The 17,432-nt window shown below is 42.9% G+C and overlaps 2 protein-coding genes across 4 annotated transcripts in view; one reads left to right on the plus strand and one right to left on the minus strand.

Annotated features, from left to right (window-relative positions):
• The window catches only part of GRB2 (growth factor receptor bound protein 2), a 61,985-nt gene extending 53,209 nt beyond the window's left edge, over nucleotides 1-8,776 (minus strand). Inside the window, exons 1-2 of one of the 2 annotated variants that reach the window (XM_037408165.1) lie at nucleotides 8,550-8,776; nucleotides 8,323-8,449 (exon numbers count right to left, since the gene is read on the minus strand). In XM_037408165.1, the coding sequence (XP_037264062.1) occupies nucleotides 8,323-8,331 (9 nt within the window). In that variant the 5' untranslated portion in view covers nucleotides 8,332-8,449; nucleotides 8,550-8,776. The remainder of the gene's footprint in view (nucleotides 1-8,322; nucleotides 8,450-8,549) is intronic. The other variant, XM_037408150.1, reaches the window with a different exon arrangement.
• Nucleotides 8,777-8,919: 143 nt separating this feature from the next.
• TMEM94 (transmembrane protein 94) overlaps nucleotides 8,920-17,432 on the plus strand; it is a 52,359-nt gene continuing 43,846 nt past the window's right edge. Inside the window, exons 1-3 of one of the 2 annotated variants that reach the window (XM_037408098.1) lie at nucleotides 8,920-9,065; nucleotides 14,878-14,994; nucleotides 17,216-17,346. In XM_037408098.1, coding sequence (XP_037263995.1) covers nucleotides 17,323-17,346 — 24 coding nt within the window. In that variant the 5' untranslated portion in view covers nucleotides 8,920-9,065; nucleotides 14,878-14,994; nucleotides 17,216-17,322. The remainder of the gene's footprint in view (nucleotides 9,066-14,877; nucleotides 14,995-17,215; nucleotides 17,347-17,432) is intronic. The other variant, XM_037408107.1, reaches the window with a different exon arrangement.

The raw sequence follows: 17,432 nt of genomic DNA on the forward strand, positions 1-17,432 counted from the left end.
GCCAGGTCACACCAGGCTTGCCCACACAGCATGTGAGCAGGCACCGAGGGGTGCAGAACTGCTCGCCAGACTCTTGAGAGCAAAGAATACACCTGGTAGAGTCATTACTTGGCAACTATTGTCCCTTCCGAGCTTAAGGCACTCATGCTGTAGGAAAAAAAAAAAACAAACCAGCAGTGTGACCACACATAGCAATTAAAATATGCATGGAGGACCACATTCAGACGGCACAGGTGTTTAACTGTGTGACCCTTCTGGCATTCTTTTAGCTTGAAAATACTCTTTAATTACAACATACAGTAAAACAGTTGTTCAGGTAAGCATCAGGCCTCAGTTCCTCAAAGCCACTGAACAAAAAATGCTTCTAGCTCTATAGAGGAAAGCTAGTTTCTGAACCAGAGGCTTTCCACAGCTGTACTCCGGTTCCCATGAAAGGATGAGCCAGCTACAGGGTTCCTTTGTTTTTGCCCCCAGACAGGTTATTCCCCACTCCCCCATGCACAAAAAGATGCTGAGACTGTAAAGGGGGAATCTAAGCACAGCATGTGCCACAGTATCAAGACATAAACTGCAGAGTTCCCATCTGGGCTCACATAAATGCAGGATTATTCTGCACCAAGACTGTATCTAATTTAGGCAAAGATAATGGATATTTTGTTTTATGACAAAGATGCACATTTGCAGCCTCCAATTAAACCCACTTTCTTTTTTAAATGAACCACCACACCAGTTGATGTCCCTGGCTGTACTCTGCAGGCGGCTCTCACGGTTTCACCCATACCAAGATCAGAATACCATCAGAATAAATACTGCTACCTCATACAATTTGGCTTACAAACCATGTTCTGCAAACATTGCCTACTAACATTCTCATTCTAAATGCTTAAGCAGCTTGATAAAGATTCCTGAGAGGTTATTTTTGGATGAAATATGTGGTTTAAAACCTTAGCAAGATCATTTTCTTATCCTAATAGCATTGTGTTTAAGGAGTTTTAACTTATTTCCCAGATCTGGGTGTTGGGGGAAGGTGTGAATTCTCCCAGTACTTAATTCAAAAATTGGAAAGGGTGGAGGAAAGGAGCTATAGGACTTGAGGATGTTACAAATGTTTCAGATGTTCTTTCTGAGGATGCAAAAGTGATTCATCTAGGATGACACAAAGATTGATGAAATCTGAGCTAGATTCCAAGATGGCTCAAGTCCCCAGTAAGTACTGTTCCTAGAACAGGCTTACAGAATCTCTGGTTTCATGTACGACCTCAAAACGAGGATTTAGAAGTTCTTTGTAAGCCTCCTATAAGTTAAATAACATCATCTCAGACAAGTTGTAGCAGCTACTTTTAGCTGGACTTGAAAAGCCAGATATGGATAACAGCTGCCAGTTGAATGATAGCTACTTTAAGAGGCTGCAGCTGCCCGACTTTAAAAGGGCAGTCCTAGAAAATTAAACAAGCATCAAATTTTAGAAATAGCAGAGATCAAAGCCTTATAGAAAGATATGCCTGATAAAGGAGTTGCTGACATATACTTGCTTGCAAACCAATTAATGTAGCATGTTCCTCCAGCTTGCAAACAAGTTAATGCTTTAGAAAAACACACAACTAAATGTGCAAATACAGGGCAGCTTCACTACAGCAAAAGTTGAAAACCTGGCATAGCTGTAAGCAAGGGTCAAAAAGGCAACAGAGACATTGTTTTGCTAGAGGATCAATTTCAAATGTTTTTTGTAGTCTAGGAATAGCTTGAATTTTCTATGACAGTTTGGGGTGATAAAATACAATCTAAGATTAGCTCTGAGTATTTTAAGTACTACTAAGGGTAAGAAAAATCTTGGTGTCTGACATTTCTTTTGGATGTCTTTTTAAACTTTTTAGAGCAGTCTGGGGAAATAAATGTATGGGGTTTGCTATCAATAGATCAGAGAAATATTTGTTAAGAACCGTATTTTTGTGTAAGCAGCCACTCAAGTTTAAAAATTGCTGCTTGGAATGTTTGTATTAATACCCTGTCACTGACATGAAGTGTAACATTAATAATGGAAGTTAGTGAATGTATGTGCCTTATCTTGACACAGTCTTTAAACTATGATCCATTAATATCTGTTCCCTTGCAATGGAATTTAATTATTGTGGAAACTTTTACATTATTAGCACTCAGAACTCCCACTGTATGTCATCTAAAGATGAACTTTTTCTAGTGTTGTCACAGCAAATGCATGACCTTAGCATGTGTTGTCATAACATACTGCTTCTCCAGATGAGCAGCTGGCATGTATTAAGCGATACTGTGTACATGTTCCTAATTTTTGCCACCATCTTAGTGCTACTGTATGCAGTAAACGTACTTCCTTGTAGGGCTGATGCAAGAAACTAAATGCTAACCAGGAAGATATTCTAGACTGTTTCTTTTCATTCAAAGGAATAAAGAAGTGACCTCTCACTCCCACTTGCTGAGAGCATCAACACACGCAGCTTCAAAGGTGGTTTTGAAAACCAGGCTCAGAGCCTAAATTGGAGCCCAGGGGCCTCTGCCTCAAACAAAAGAGCAACTAGGAACTATTGAGAGAGCTATTGAACTTAGAGAGGATTCATAATCAGAAAATATTTGCTCTAGCTTTGATTCATATCTGTTCTCTCTCGGCAAACACAAGTTAAAAGCTTATGAACTGACACAGTAACGACAGTATGAGCTAGTGTGGTCTCTATGTTCTGCATGCATTGTGAACAAATTTAACTATAGCAGAATCTTTCTGGTGATAGTGCAAGACACAGAAAGAGCCCAGAAAGCGATCATCTCTCTCAGGTGGAACAGAGGCTGCAACAAGAAAAACCCAAGGTTAAGTGGAGAACAAATGTGATCCTTAATTTGTAGATGTTAACTTGATGCAAAGTTGCATGAGGCCAAAATCCTTAAGGGTTCTAATCAATCAAGAGGAAAAATCTAACATCTGAGTACTTTACATACTGTCAGTATCAACGATAAAACGGGGGGTGGGCGGTGTGGGGTGTAATTCCCTTGAGCACAAGTGGGAATATTCTTAGTGGTTGCTGGAATCTGACATCATATCCCAGCTCTAACAGAAGAAACCTCTGGCCTTGAGTAAGTCCTTGCTTCATCAGCACTGGTTTTTCACAGGGAGATCACCTTCTTGACCTGAAATGTAAGCCATTTCTTTACAAAGATGTGGTTTAACCCTACATTCCATGTACTTCAGCTTCAGAGTCTGCTGAACCGCAGGCAGAGGAAGCTTTCCTGCTAGAGCTCTCCAAGATGTCTCACTTCATCTTTTCTGTAGCCTTCACATTTGTTCCTAAGCCCATTCTCCTCAGACATGAGAATCCGTGATCATAAACTACAATACATAACTGCCAATTTAAGGAACTTTGTGTCCATTGCAATGATTTTTATTTTTTTAAAGGACATCTGGCACAATAATTGTAACAAAATACGCTGCTAATATGCACCTTTCTTCCTCTGACGTGTTTCCTGATTTCAAAGAATTGTAGCAATATTTTTTTTTTTTTAAAGCAAAACCCTGACTGGCTCAACACATCTGAAGATGCTCAAAATTTCACATTGTGATTCTGCAATATATTGCTGCAGTTCACACAGCATAACACTATGTGTGTTATCTGAGTTGTATTTAAGCAGCCTGATGTATGAACCAAGACAGAATGCTTCCTCCCACAAAAAACAACTCAGACAATCTGCTATGGGGAATGTGGAATAGACGAAGGTAACTCAAGATAGCCCTGATCAATTTTCTTGCAAGCTGAAAATGTAATGCCATAAGACTGTTCTGACAGCTGTAGGGGAACTGACTTGCTATATACCTCTGTCTGAAATGCACAGGAATAAAGTGGGTGCGGCAAATAGGGGAATGCCAGGAATGTAGGCACAGCAAGGAGCAAATGCTGGGAATGGGGCTGTTGATTTTTGTTGCATGAACATCACCCTTGCCTTTTTCTTCTCACATCAACCCACGCTGGCCTCAGTGTAATCATCAAGCCACATACGTTAACCATAAAATCCCAAACTATTCCATTTGCTAAATATTTTAGCCTATCTTGGAGCAGAAGTTGCTTCACCAAACAAGCCTGATGCAACAAAAGAGCAATGAACATGACCTGCTCTAGGAAGATGCTAAACACCCTGAGAAAACCTAGAATCTAGGTGCTAACCTTAAAAGTCAGGCCACAGACCTACAGACACTACTTTACAGATAGAAAAGGCAAAAAATTGCCTTCATTGATCATGAAGTATTAAAATGGTCACCAAACAAGCTTGGCCCATTGGAGTCTACAAGACTTAACTGGTCTTACTCGAGTTTCTATAAAACCTTAATTCAAGATCTAGGTTTCTGGTCTAGACATAGGATTTCCCCACATTCCTGTATCTGAAACATTGTCTGACAGTACTAATTAGAGAATCAGACACCAAAGCCAAGGAAAAAAAACCCTGCCCAAATGTGTTCCCTGTGTCTATTCTTTATAGAATGGGATAATGAATGGATTGGGCAACTACTTTGCTGTATATTGACTGCTTGGTTCCATTTTATTTTGCAGCTTTGTGTTAGTGATAAAGGTGTGGATAACTGGCTAGCTGAAAAGGGTCACATAGACGTAGTCCAGCTGGCTGGACAAAAATGCACATCGCTCTCAGCTTATCTGAAGTAAAGCAAAAATACACTATCCTTGGCTGTTCTTGTTACACAATAACAGGAAGATCGCGGTGGGAAAAGAACGTTACAGGTGGGAACAGATAACTACAGAAGAGAAACTAGGGGCGGACTTGGTATTTAGGCAACTAACCAATAATGAGCTTAACTTTTGTAATATGTATGAGCTAATTATAACAAGGCATAAAAGGTGACTGTAAGGTACAATAAACGAAGTCTGCTGATCACTCATATTGAGTGACTGTGTCTTCCCTCCGTCGCAACATAAAGGCAACAATATCAAAGGGATATAATAGATGTATCCACATATACACAATATAAATATCCATATTCTGCAAATGGGGAAACAAAGGCATGGAGGACTTGTCCAAACTCATACGATAAACTAATGCCACAATGTCCAACAGCATTGGGAACAGAATTCATAGTTGTTGACTTCTGAGCCTTGCTGTAACCATCAGCCAGTTCTCCCTGTTCAGAAACCCTCCCAATGCTCTGCCCTGGCCTTCTCACATACACATTGAAATGTTATCACAACTGTGTTTCTGAGAATCCGTCCAAGTGCAGTAAATAAGTGTTGGTGCTTGTGACCCAGACAGAACAGCTGATCTGCCAAAACAGCTTCACAATTTTACTCATTAAAGATCTCAAGAGCACTTGTGAGGCAGCTTAATCACCATGTGAGATAAACGGGGACCGTTCTGACTTTTATAGACCAGGAGACAAGAAAAGTTAGCTTAGCCTCAAAACTAGCAAAAAAAAGTGCAAAACAAAACCACCCATGAGTCTTACAGTAAAACTGAGTGAGCTAGGAAGAATGTAATAAAAGCAAATTCTCTTCCATGCCACATTGTGTTTGCATGGTCACAAAGAGAAGAAAGGACAAGATTGTTATAAGAATTACTATGTAGGAAATGCTGCTCTACCTGGGAACTGTAATAGCCATTCCTGACATTAAGAAATGAAACAATAAAATGAGTTGGCTGGGGTCACCCAGAGCAGCTTAAGCTCCAAAAGAAATCTGTAAAAGGGAATCAGATCCAACTATAGTGTGCCATCTCCCCTTTCTTGAGTACAAAAGGGATTCAGCTTTCTTCCTACTCCCAATACAGTCATCTGTCATTTTCAGGACAGCTTGGAATTGTCAGTTCAATTACCTTTCCGTCTGGAGAAAAACAAAGCAGATGCTGTTTATTACTAAAAGGCAGAATCTCTCTTTTGAGGAATATAACATCTCATTTTTTACAATTAAACATTGAATTAGGTGCATCTAATTTATTAAACAATACACAGGACCTGGGAAGTACTACTATTCAGCTAAAATGAAATGCTATCTTCCCTTCAGCTTTGGTAGAGGTGTTGGTCAACTCAACTACTGCTTTTAATTTTTAAGACTCAAACAGCTTTTGTATCAATCTTCCCCTTTTAATTCCTCTTACTACTACACACATTAGAAATATGGTAGATTCCTAGCATGTCATGAAATGTGCAGAGGGATGGGGGAATCAGACATGCAGCAATTGCTTTTTCTAAACAATACAGAATTTTCTCACCAATTTAATTTTTTAAATGATTTTGCACTATTGTTCAAAAATGCTACTCATCAAATATTGATTAAAATGCAACTTCAACATCTCACCAGAGAGCTTAATTACACACACACACAAAAAAGGCAAATAAATTTTTTTTTTGTATACAATACCTGCTTTACAGTAGTCCTACTCAAATTTTCATGTCTGCTCTACCCGCAGCAGCACACTGATGAGGACTGACTGAAAGGCACATGCAGGGAGGTCAAATAGTTCCCTTGGATCTGTCGGGCACTGCAAGCCATTCAGAGGCGGAAGCTTACTGCAAACTGAGCCATGTCTCTGCCCATATGTTGTGGTCCCAAGAGGAGACTGTATATCCTTGCGCTGAAGACATGGTGAGCATGAAATTAAGCATTTTCAGACTATATGCATAGGTTTGCAGTAGCTGTTTCATTTCTGTAAACTCACTTCCCACCAAAATGATATAGGAGGCATTAGACAGTGAAACAATTGCAAGGAGTAGAAGGGTGTGAAGAAAAAGCACCCAAGGTGCTTTTTATAGCTATATTGAAGCAAGTATGGGAAGTAATCCTAATCTGCAGCCAAAATTGACTGATCTGAGCTTTCCATGCCATAATATTACATTACTATAAAGATTCAGAAGTAATATTATCTTGTTTGCCATTACATCATTTGTTCACAATTCTGTAATACTAAAAAAATAGAGAGGATGAGGACTTAACATAAGACAGAGCACTTTATTGTAGAACAGATCTTTACACCAAAGTTCTCAGACCCAAAAATCATACCAGTTTAGTGCCTCATGAGTACTTCACAGCATTTGCCTTTTGAGTTTCCCTTTGTCATCTACTACTAGAATACACAGGAAAGTGCTCTCTGGATACCTGCCCTATTTCTGAATCTATAGCAATATTGTCCAATTCAAGGGTATTTTTGCTCTTCCAACCATCCTGGTAATAATGCATTTTGATAATGTTTTTCACATAATCTCAACTAGGTCCCTAAATCACTCTGAAGTAAACAGTTAGATCAGATTTACCAAGGAGGAAATAAAGGTACAAATACGTTAAAGGTCCAGTCTGTCAGCCCCCATAACCACACGTCTCATTGCCAGAAGTTCTATACACAGCATACTTGTGAGTGAAAACAGATTTTATTAGTAGCTTGTTCAAGACCCACAGGGAATCAGTGTCAGAGGCAAAACAATCCAGACTCCGGATCTCTGCTCAAGATGTATCTTTACTCTGACCTTTTACTTAAAACCTTCTACTAATTAAGTAGATTTTATTGGGAGTGGAACAATCTAAAGAGGAACTAACAAGATGCTCGTGCAGCACTAAGCACAATTCATGATCTTATGTTATTAGAATTCCAGTAACACATTTATCCTCTTCCCCTTCCTTATACTGTCTCTAAATTACACCATAAAATTCCCCCACACCTGCCATTTTAATATTTCTTTCTAAGACACCAAAACCACTTACAGTGTCACTCAAGCGTATTAGAGTTGTGGGGGTTTTTTTTGGTTAACTGATTCCAAAGAATTGTTCCGAGTAACAAGAAGCTCAGGAAAACAAGGAGTTCTGTGGCCCTCATTATTCTCACTAAAATTGACATGGCATTTAAAAGAGCTGAAATCGCACTTGGAGAACTCCTGCACTCTGGATCCACACACTGTGAAAGTAGACTGTCTCAAAGGAGTATTGAGTATACTCCCAAAACATTACGTTCTTGTCCAAAACTGCATCTGCAGCGAAAACAGTGCAGAGCACAACTTCATTGTACAATTTATTGCCGTAAAATTGCAAACAACTGTGCCAGGCTTTAGCATCTGTAGTTCAGCACACTAATGAACATCAGTTTTGTAAAAAAAAGTCTCACAGGGGAACTGTCGCATCACAACCTGGGATGATACAAGCTCTACACTGAACTACAGGAACAAGAAAAAAATTAAAACTAAGGGGCATGCATCTTTTCGATTTAGCCAGTCCACTATGAATTCAGAAAACAAACCCCAAATCTCTGTACACAGAAGCAGACCATCTCTGCCTCACACCTCTGATTTCCCTTCCAGACTCGGCAGCAGCTTACATTTCTCATTAGATTACCAGCTCGATATGTTTGTGTTCTGGTTCCCACCACGGCCTCCCGGGCATCTGGCACCCAGCGCGTGCGTTCACCTCACGGCTCCTTCGAGACTTCCAGTCCGTTGGTTACTCTACGGCAAAAGCGGCTTTTCAGAGGGAGATCTGCAGGTGTCACCCTCCCCTTGCAGAGGCACAGCCCTGGCAGAGGGACAACCCTTCTCCCTCACTCACCCCTTGACTGGGGCACCCCCCGCGGCCAGCCTTTGCCAGAGGGCTGGAGCCTTAGGCCACAGGGCCTCTCCCGGGCTCTCTCTGTCCCCTCGGGCATTCCCTTCACCCCGAGTCACTTCACTGCCCCTCAGCACCGTCCCTCCGACGGCACCTCGGCAGCCGCGGGGCCAGGGGGGTGGCCGCTCTGCTGCCCGGCCCCCCAGCGCTGCCGCCGGGGCCGAGCAGCCGCTCCTCAGGGCACTCGGGCTCCCCTCAGGGCTAGCCCCGACCTGCCGCCAGGGCGGATGCCCGGCTTCGCGCGCCACCCTGGCCAAGCCAATCAACGCGCGGCGTACGGGTGGCCGCGCGGGATCTCACCAACCAGACACCGGCTTGTTGAGGCCGCCCCGAAGCGCCACCGCGGGTCCCCAGCGCCGTGGCGTCCCGCTTGCCAGTGACCCTGATGGCGGCCCCGGCGGCGCGCGGGGAGGCCCGGCGGGCGAGCGGCTTCCCCGCCGAGACTGCCCGGTGCGGCTGGTGAGTATAGGCCGAGCGGAGGCGGGGCGCGGCCGGGCTCCATCCCGTCGGGGAGCAGGACCGAGAAGGCCCGCCGTTCGCTCAGCGGGGGTCCCCGCTCGGCTGGAGGCTGCCCGCCATGGCGGGGAGGCCCGCGGCAGAGCCGGCGGCGGGGCGGCCGAGCTGCCTTCTTCCGCGCAGTGCCATTCCCCTTACGCAGCCTGCCCTGGCATCTCGCCGGCGCGTTACCTAGCGGCTTAGGAGGGAGAGGAAATTAAAAAAAAAACAACCCACAAACAAACCCCAAAAACTAAACCACAAGCACCCAGAAAAGGCGCTGCCACACGTGCTGGCGGGTCGGCGGGACTTCTCCCGCGGCTGAGGGACAGACTCCGCCTCGCCGCGCCGCGCAGCGCGCCCCGCCGGGCAGCGGCTCCTCAGCCCCGGGGGGCGGGGGCCCGGGCCCGCTGCGGCCGCTCTGCTCTGCCAAGGGGCTTCTGGGGGTCCCAATTCTGACTGAAACGCCTGCAGGAGGTTGCCTCGGCCCCTTACGAGCTCGGAGAGCGGCCCCCGCTCGGCCAGGTGCTTCATGGCGCTTCACCGCCGTCCTTTCCTCAGGAGGAGCTCACGGCACGCTTCACCTCAGGCGTCCGCCTGCTTGATTTCCAAAAGCTGCGATCCACGTAGTTCTTCGATTACATTGCTGCTGCTTGTCTGCTGTCCAGGAGCTTTCTCCTACCGGGATAACACAGGCCATTAGTGATAAGAGGAGGCCTAAAAATCCCAGTTAAAAACCTCATTACATAAAGCACAAAGAAGTTTGTCTGAGACGATATTATCTACTCAAGAGATAGCTAGAGAAGAAGGGAAGACCTAGAGACAGGAGCAGATAGTGTTCTAGTTACGCATTTAAGATTCACCGAGCTGTCACAGGACAGCCTGTGCCACAGAAGTTTCTTTAAGTTAGTCTGATCAGTCTTAAAAGTTACCAAGATAGCAGCAGGTGAACATAAGTACCCATCCATCTTCCCAAGGCGGCTAACCAAGTAGTACATATTTTTACATTTTCTGAGAAAAAGGAAGCTGCTATGGCATGCTTGTCTAAAATCCCATTATTTCCCCCAGCAATTATAAAGTTCCTTGTGGAACAGGCAGCTCATACGTGGTGAGATACAATGGTATAGTAGTGCATGATCTTTGTGAGACACTGTAGGTTCCTTAGATATGCAAGTTTCTATATAAACAAACTTAACAGCTGCTGTACTACGTTAAACTACAGAGCTTGATCAAATATAGCAACGTTTGAATAACATACCAAGCAAACTTGACTTACTTTCTAAGAAGCCAGCTTGATACAGGCACGCATATAAATAGCTACAATATGCTGGTTTTACACAAAATGTCTTTTGTTATTTAGAGTAGTGCTTTATATTTCTTTGTTGTCTTTTACTCAAGCACATCAAAACACTTCACATAATATTCTTCTTAACCATGAGCTTTTAAATAAAAACATTGCCAACATTTTTTGTCTGGTGAGAGGATTAAGATATTAGTGCTTTTAGTCTAGGTCACAAAACAAATCAATATTGCTACTGCAAGTGGAACCAAGAAAACAAACCTCCTTCCTCTAATCTTCATATCACAGCTCTGTTTAAGTCTTTGTATCTTTAAGGCCACCCTTGCTTCTGTTGGAGTCCTACCTAAACTAGGTGCTAGAAGCCACAGCAGGCACTCCAGAGACCAAGCTGCTCCAGGCAGAAAGACAGCCCTGAAGAAGGGATGGGTTGTGAGGGCTTATATACCCCTGTGGCTGTGTGGGACTGGCCAGGAGCAAGGAATTGGCCAGAAGACAAGTCCTTCTGTAGGGTTGGCCAAGAAGAGAGTCCTGCTAGGGCTTGGGCAGCACTGCCCTGTACCCAGGCCTGCAGGGAGCAGGATTTGCTTTGGGTTGGTTGGATTAACCTCTGTGATATGATAACATATGGGAGCATTTGTACGCTAAATAGGGCACTTCAGATCTCTGTCTGGGATACTCTTGAGTGAATAGTGGAGAGAAGTTCTTACTGAGCTGCAGAGACCTCCTCTGTTTTCCTTTTACAGTGGAGTCAGCTCACGGCCCTATTTCTAGACACAATTCATCATATGAATGTTCAGCATAAAGCTTTCATGGAGCTTGTTGTGAGACTAGCAAAATACACAGCCTACTGAACTGAGCAGTGTCTTTTCTACATAAGGGTTCAGCTTTGTTTTGAATAAATGTATGACCTTGATCTTGTTAATGGCCTTCAGGTGCTGGGCCTGCTTTGGGGAACTCCCCAGAAAATACCTTCTCATCAGCGTGATATTTGTTAAGTATCTCCAAATGGCAAACATTGGTGTAAGAATGTTTTTTGCCTAGAATTACTATAAACTGTGCATATAACACCCTTATTTATAAACTGGATTTAGGAGAAAAAGCTGCACTTTTAGCTGTGAGTCACAATGTACGTCAGCAAAAGTTGATTTGCTAGAAGGTCCTATAAATACAGCACTAGCTTTTTTATTTTATTTTGGGCTGCTGCCTTTTTGTGGTTTTCTAACATTTCAGGGTTATTATTTTTTTTAAATGGAGGTAGTTATACGATCCTGGTTACCATAATAACCAATATCATGATGATGAATGACAGTTGCTGCTTTTGCAGTGAATTCTTCCATACATTTGCTGTAAAATGTTTTAGTTGTCATTCAAGGCATCATGCCACAAAGCAGGTGATGTCTCATCGCTCTGCAGAAGCTGCAGCAGCCCTTACAACTTTCAGAATTGTGCCTTTTGTTACATTTTCCGCTTTGATCTGGACTGTATACATGCTGTGTCTTTCTGCGGCAGGTAGGCTTTGAGTACCTGAAGCAGAAAAGATAAAGCAATCCTTTAATTCCCAAACAGTCTACTTTTTTTTTAACCAAGTAAGGAAAAATGAACACGGCAAATATCTTTCAGATTTACATGTGAAGCAGTATCAGCCGCTGTGGAACAGTAAGTAGACTAAATTAGTTTGATTGTTCTTTTGATCATATCGGTCAATTGCTTCTCAACTCACCAGAACAAAATCAAAACAAAAATAAATATGTTCTTTCGATTGTGTAGCATCTTGGTTTACCAATCTTAATCTTGCAAGTAAACCAATGGTCTGACTTTTACAAGTATGCCAAAGCTATTTCCTATTCCCTTTATCCCTCCTTGTTGCTCAGCTTTCATTTTAAGCCACTGCTGTCCTTTCAAACAAGTCTAATGTGCAAGTCCTGTGCTGAAGAAAAGATGTCAGAGGTATTTTTTATTGGAAAACTCTCAGCAAGTAAGGTTGAAACAAAAATAATTTCACCTCCAAAAGTCACACTTATCAGTTGGAAGAGAAATTAAGTTAATTTCAAGTTTATCCTATTGCTGATTCAAGGTAGAATAGATCTCTCTCTAATTCCTGTCATTTAGCAAGGGAAGCAGAGCCTGTGTGAAATCAACTCCTGATTCTGCACAGCCATGCACAAATGAGATACTTGACCACTACCGAGTTGATAATACTTAGCACATATACAACCCTAATTCATAAGATCTCACTTACTTTACAGATACTACTAAATTTACTTCACAGCCTCTCTTGCTGAAGCAGATATGCATATCTCTATCTACAATCAAGGGTTACTGAGGCAGGGAATGTTTACCTGGCCTAAAATTTTACAAGTTTTTTCACAAGCAGATACTGAAACCAAGAAGTGTGGCAGACAGCTCTGTAGCTGTAATTATTCCGTGCCCTCGGTGGGTCTCCAAGCAACTGACAGTATCACTTGATGCACCTTTGGTAAGCCCATATATCAGCAAATGTACCCATGTTGCAAATTATCAGGCAGACATCAACTGCTCATGAGTAGGAAGACCGTATGGTTCTGCTGATATCAAAACAATCAGCTCTAATCTATGCCATTTTCTCCAAGGCAGCTGCTTTTTTGGTTATTATCTATTCCCCCATGTTTCTATTCTGGGTGACAGATCAGGCTTCTGTTCTTGAGGAATTCACTTTTGGCAGCAAGGAATGTTCAGATCCCCGTCGTTTTTCATAGGCTAATCTATGTTGGGAGTTTTCAGTAAATAACATGAAAATAGCACTGATTGAGCACTTTAGGGAAAACAGTTTCATTAGGTTGATTTATTTTTCTGCCTAAAGACTTGCAGCTTCTGAAACACATTTTTCTTTCCAAGTGTTTGTAGGTTGTATGTGGAGTTATCTGATCTTTCTGTTTGCTAGTTGGTTTATAAGTTCTGTATGTACTGTATCATGCCGTATAGTTTCTTATTAAATTTCAACACTGATAGCTCATATTGATGTGAGGTTTGGTTAAGTTGTTGTGCTTTGAAATCCTTGAATTTCAAAGGAGGATCTGAAAGCCAGTGTTTATAACCTATATAAATACACTAACTGCATAAAATAGTGTTATTCAAAATATGATTGGGCAAACAAAAGTTTGAATGGACCTTTGTAAAGCTCTGCTTCTGCCCTTCAGATGGGTGTTTCAAACACTTCCTGATACTCGGATCAAGCTACAAGACTTACCTTTGCTCAGGGTGCTTCCAGACTGAAATGAGTTTGGGGTGATGGGGATCTATTCTTCAGATTTGAAAAGGTCTGGGTGTCAGACACACATGGCAACACAAGCACTGAACTAACTCATTCTTGTAAATATAAAATAAAGATATTCTAACGTGCATTGCAGGCCTCTCCACATAGCTATGGGCTAACTATTGGCCGAGTTCAGCATACAGGATTTCCAGAAAGTTAGCTTGCTATTAGTGATACATGCATTGGGTTAAGTTATTTGGTAGATGCTATGTTGCGTTTTACTCTACCTAACGGTTTGGAAGTATTTCTCAGGCTGAATGCAGCATGATGACACTTGAACACCACATCCAGCCATTTCCAGATTTCACAGACTGCTCTAGGCAGGCGAATCCTGAGGAGGATGGAGTGTGCTGGGAAAGTGGAGGGAGTCAACTGGCTGCACTTGAAGCCTGTGGTGTCTGATTAGAGCAACCACAGCTTCAGGCATCTCTGATTGTCTGCGGCTGAATACTTGACGCCCACTAACATGTTCCAGTAAAGCAGTCCCGCTTCAATTCTCTCCTGCTGTCTGGCAGAGTTCAACATGTCAAACAAAGGCATGAGTGACTAATTGCCTGGGCAAACAGAAGAGAGAAGAACAGGGGGGACAGAGGAGGGCAGATACTCCTAGTATGGAAGAAATAGCAGTGCACAAAACTCCTGGGTCCAGAGTGTGGCGAGTCCCTGCTGTTGGGTCAGGGTGGTGGTGAGATGCATCTGGTGGTGAGAATTAAGGGTCCCTGAAACAGAAGAGTCTGGGAGGACAGCACTCAAGGACCTTGTGTGGGATGGAGCTGATGGATGCACAGATCTGCAGATCTTTGCCTACAGAATTAATGAACTGCTTCACCTCATTGTGTGAAGCTGTTTTCTGAGTGTTTGCAAGACCTCTGTAATGCATATGAGGTTTTTGGTTGGTATAACACAATTCTTGCAATATTCTTGTAGACTTTATTTTGATAAATTATGCATTTGGAAGAAAGCATGCAAATCACATTTTGTATGGCTCCAGTGCCAATCCTGGTGCAGAAATCGAGGGAGGATTGTTTATCATTGCAGCCTATCTTTGCTTTTGGCTTCAGTTACCCTAATACTAAGATATCCCAACCTATGTAGGATTAGCTGTGTTTGGAACTCTTGCTTCTAAATGAAAACCTGTTTTAAACTTTGAAAAATGAAACATTCTGCTTGTTTTGTGTATCCAGATTGGCACCGGGAAGACTTGGCTTCTTGCTTTCTCTGTGTGAAATGTCTACAATCTAACCTTTTTTGGCACCTTAAATTGGAGATGTGAGAGAAACTGAACTACTTCTGGGTTTCAGGTCAGTTTGTTCAAATTTTGGAGGAGCCGTGAGCATGTGTGATGATGAAGCAGTGCTGCATGCACCACTGATTACTTTTGCAAGCTCTTGTTATATTGATCATTATAACAGCTTTGAATTTCTCTGGGTAGGGGATATTCACTTCCAACCTTCTCTTTAACACCTTTGCTGTGTATCCTGCTTCCTACCACTGAAGGACTTCAGGGCGGTATTCCTAAGCATGCAGATGATGTGCCTTGAACTTTAAGGGATGGCATGTTTGGCGTTCAGGATCACATTTCAGTTTGCTGCCTAAACTAGAATGTCACTAACACAGAATGTCACCATGCCTCCCTGCATGGCCCCCTGCCCTCCAGCCAGAGCCACCCACCGCTGCTAATGATATGGGCTCCATGGGATTAGCACAAACAGCCCAGGATGTTTTTTCTTGTTCTGCTTTTGTGACTTTGGCTTCCCAGTTACCCAGTTGTGTCATGGATAATTATGCTTTTGAAGTCCAAATCCAGAGAGAAATTCAAGCACTTAGCTTTGTTTGAATGAGGGAGAGCATGGTGCATAAATCCTTCAGTAGATCTACTAATAAATCTTCTGTCAGAGGGGAGTAAAAAGAAGAGTCATGGATTTATTTCTTAGCCCTTTTATTGTTAGTGAGCATTTTTCTCCTTAAAATCATCTCTTGCCTTCGTCTGTATTGAAGTCACTCTGGAGTTCAAGGCAAGATACTGAGGCTCTAAGCTGCTGTGTGCAAGCCTACAAAGTACGTTTTCCTATTTCCCACTCCCAGCCCTCTGTCAGCTTCGCTCCAGTAACTTTGTCTGATCCTCTCTTTGCAATTGCTAATTGGCCTGGCAGGGATACAAAGTGACTGAAAATAGCTTCATTCCCTTGGTGTGTGCACATTGACAAGGGTCACAGAACAGAAAAGTAGGGCAGAGTCCAGACTTGCGGCTCATGCCAGCCAGCCGGCAGCCAAAAAATCGCTCTTGCAGGTGCTGGTTGCTGTACTGCAAACAGTTCTTTGGAAACCAGCAGTCTGAATGTTGAATGCTTGCTGCTTCCTGGAGTGCAGGTACAGGACTCGCCTGCATGAGAGGAAACACTGACATCTAACTCTTCAGTGTGGGGCAGCAGTGGCTTTCTGAGTAAGCTTTGGATGACATTTGTTTTCCCTGAAATGATGTAGTGTCATGGAGCGTAGTGCTGTAGGTGACTGCGGCAAGGATGGGAACTCCAGAATCCTTTGAAGAAGGCAGTATGGTATAGACCAAGGTAGTAAATCCCAGTGTATCTAGGAAATACGTAGGTGGTTTGGATTGATTTGCAGATTGAGCTGCTGCTTTGTTTGTTTGGATTTATGAGAAGTGTGTGTCCAAGCCCTGAGTTTGTGTGTGATATTAAAAAGTAGAACCAAGAGTTACTAGCCAACAAGACGACTTTCCCTTGACCATAATCTTGTAATATCTCATTGTGTTCATATATAAGAGAATCCTCTGGAGCAAAGTACACACATCCTTTGTTTTGACCAGAAAAGACATTTTGCATACATGGAAAGAGAACAAATTTGTGCTGTGGGAGATCAAGGGGGACATGGGCTAGAAGAAGGTTGTGAGTTCCAGAGCTGCTTCGTATCTCAGTTATGTTGGAGTCTCAGTTTTGCTAAAAAGAAGAAAAAAAAAGAAAAGAAAAAAGGCCTAGTTCCCTAGTAATCTGGAATTGTTTTTATGACTTCTGGCTTACTTAATGATGGTCAGATACATGCACCCCGCAGTAGCACAGCCTTGTCAGAGGTTGGATGTGTTGTTCAGCAAATGGAAGAATCATTACTGCAGGCTCCATTAGAGATTAGCTGGACAAAGCTCCTGGTAGATAAGCATAGCAAGACAAATAGCTGTGAGTGACAGCATGCTCCGACACCTGGTAGAATCCAGCACTTTGTCAGATGTTTTTGGAGGCTTGTCCAAAAGTGTGTCAGGGCTGCACTAATACTCTTACTTTGAGCTGCAGGGAACTTAATTCATATACTGCTGTCAGTTTTGGGGGGGACTTAAGCTAATGGGACCAGTTCTGAGTAAGGGGAGGACTGATGTACTATTAGAAGAACTTTCATCTCCCCAGTTCTTCTTTTAAAGACCAGTCCTGTAATTCGAATTTTGTGAATTTCATCACTTCCTTGCCCTAAAGGGAGAAATATGGGGAGACTGACTGCTTCCTCTTTCCACAGATGGTGATGTGATAAGTGTAGCCAAGCTCATCTCTACCTAGGAGACACTCTCCCCTGAGGAGCAATCAGTCCCCTTTTGCTGGACATGCTTATGGAACTGCATAGCCATGGACCTCAAGGAGAAGTGTCAGGTAGGTTCCCTAAGGGTCATGCCCAACTTAAATGTTGAGTTCTTTTAATTGCCTTTCATTATTTTGCATCAAGACTCACCATTTGG

Source organism: Falco rusticolus, chromosome 1 (genome assembly GCF_015220075.1).
Source record: "Falco rusticolus isolate bFalRus1 chromosome 1, bFalRus1.pri, whole genome shotgun sequence".
Taxonomy (NCBI): Eukaryota; Metazoa; Chordata; class Aves; order Falconiformes; family Falconidae; genus Falco; species Falco rusticolus.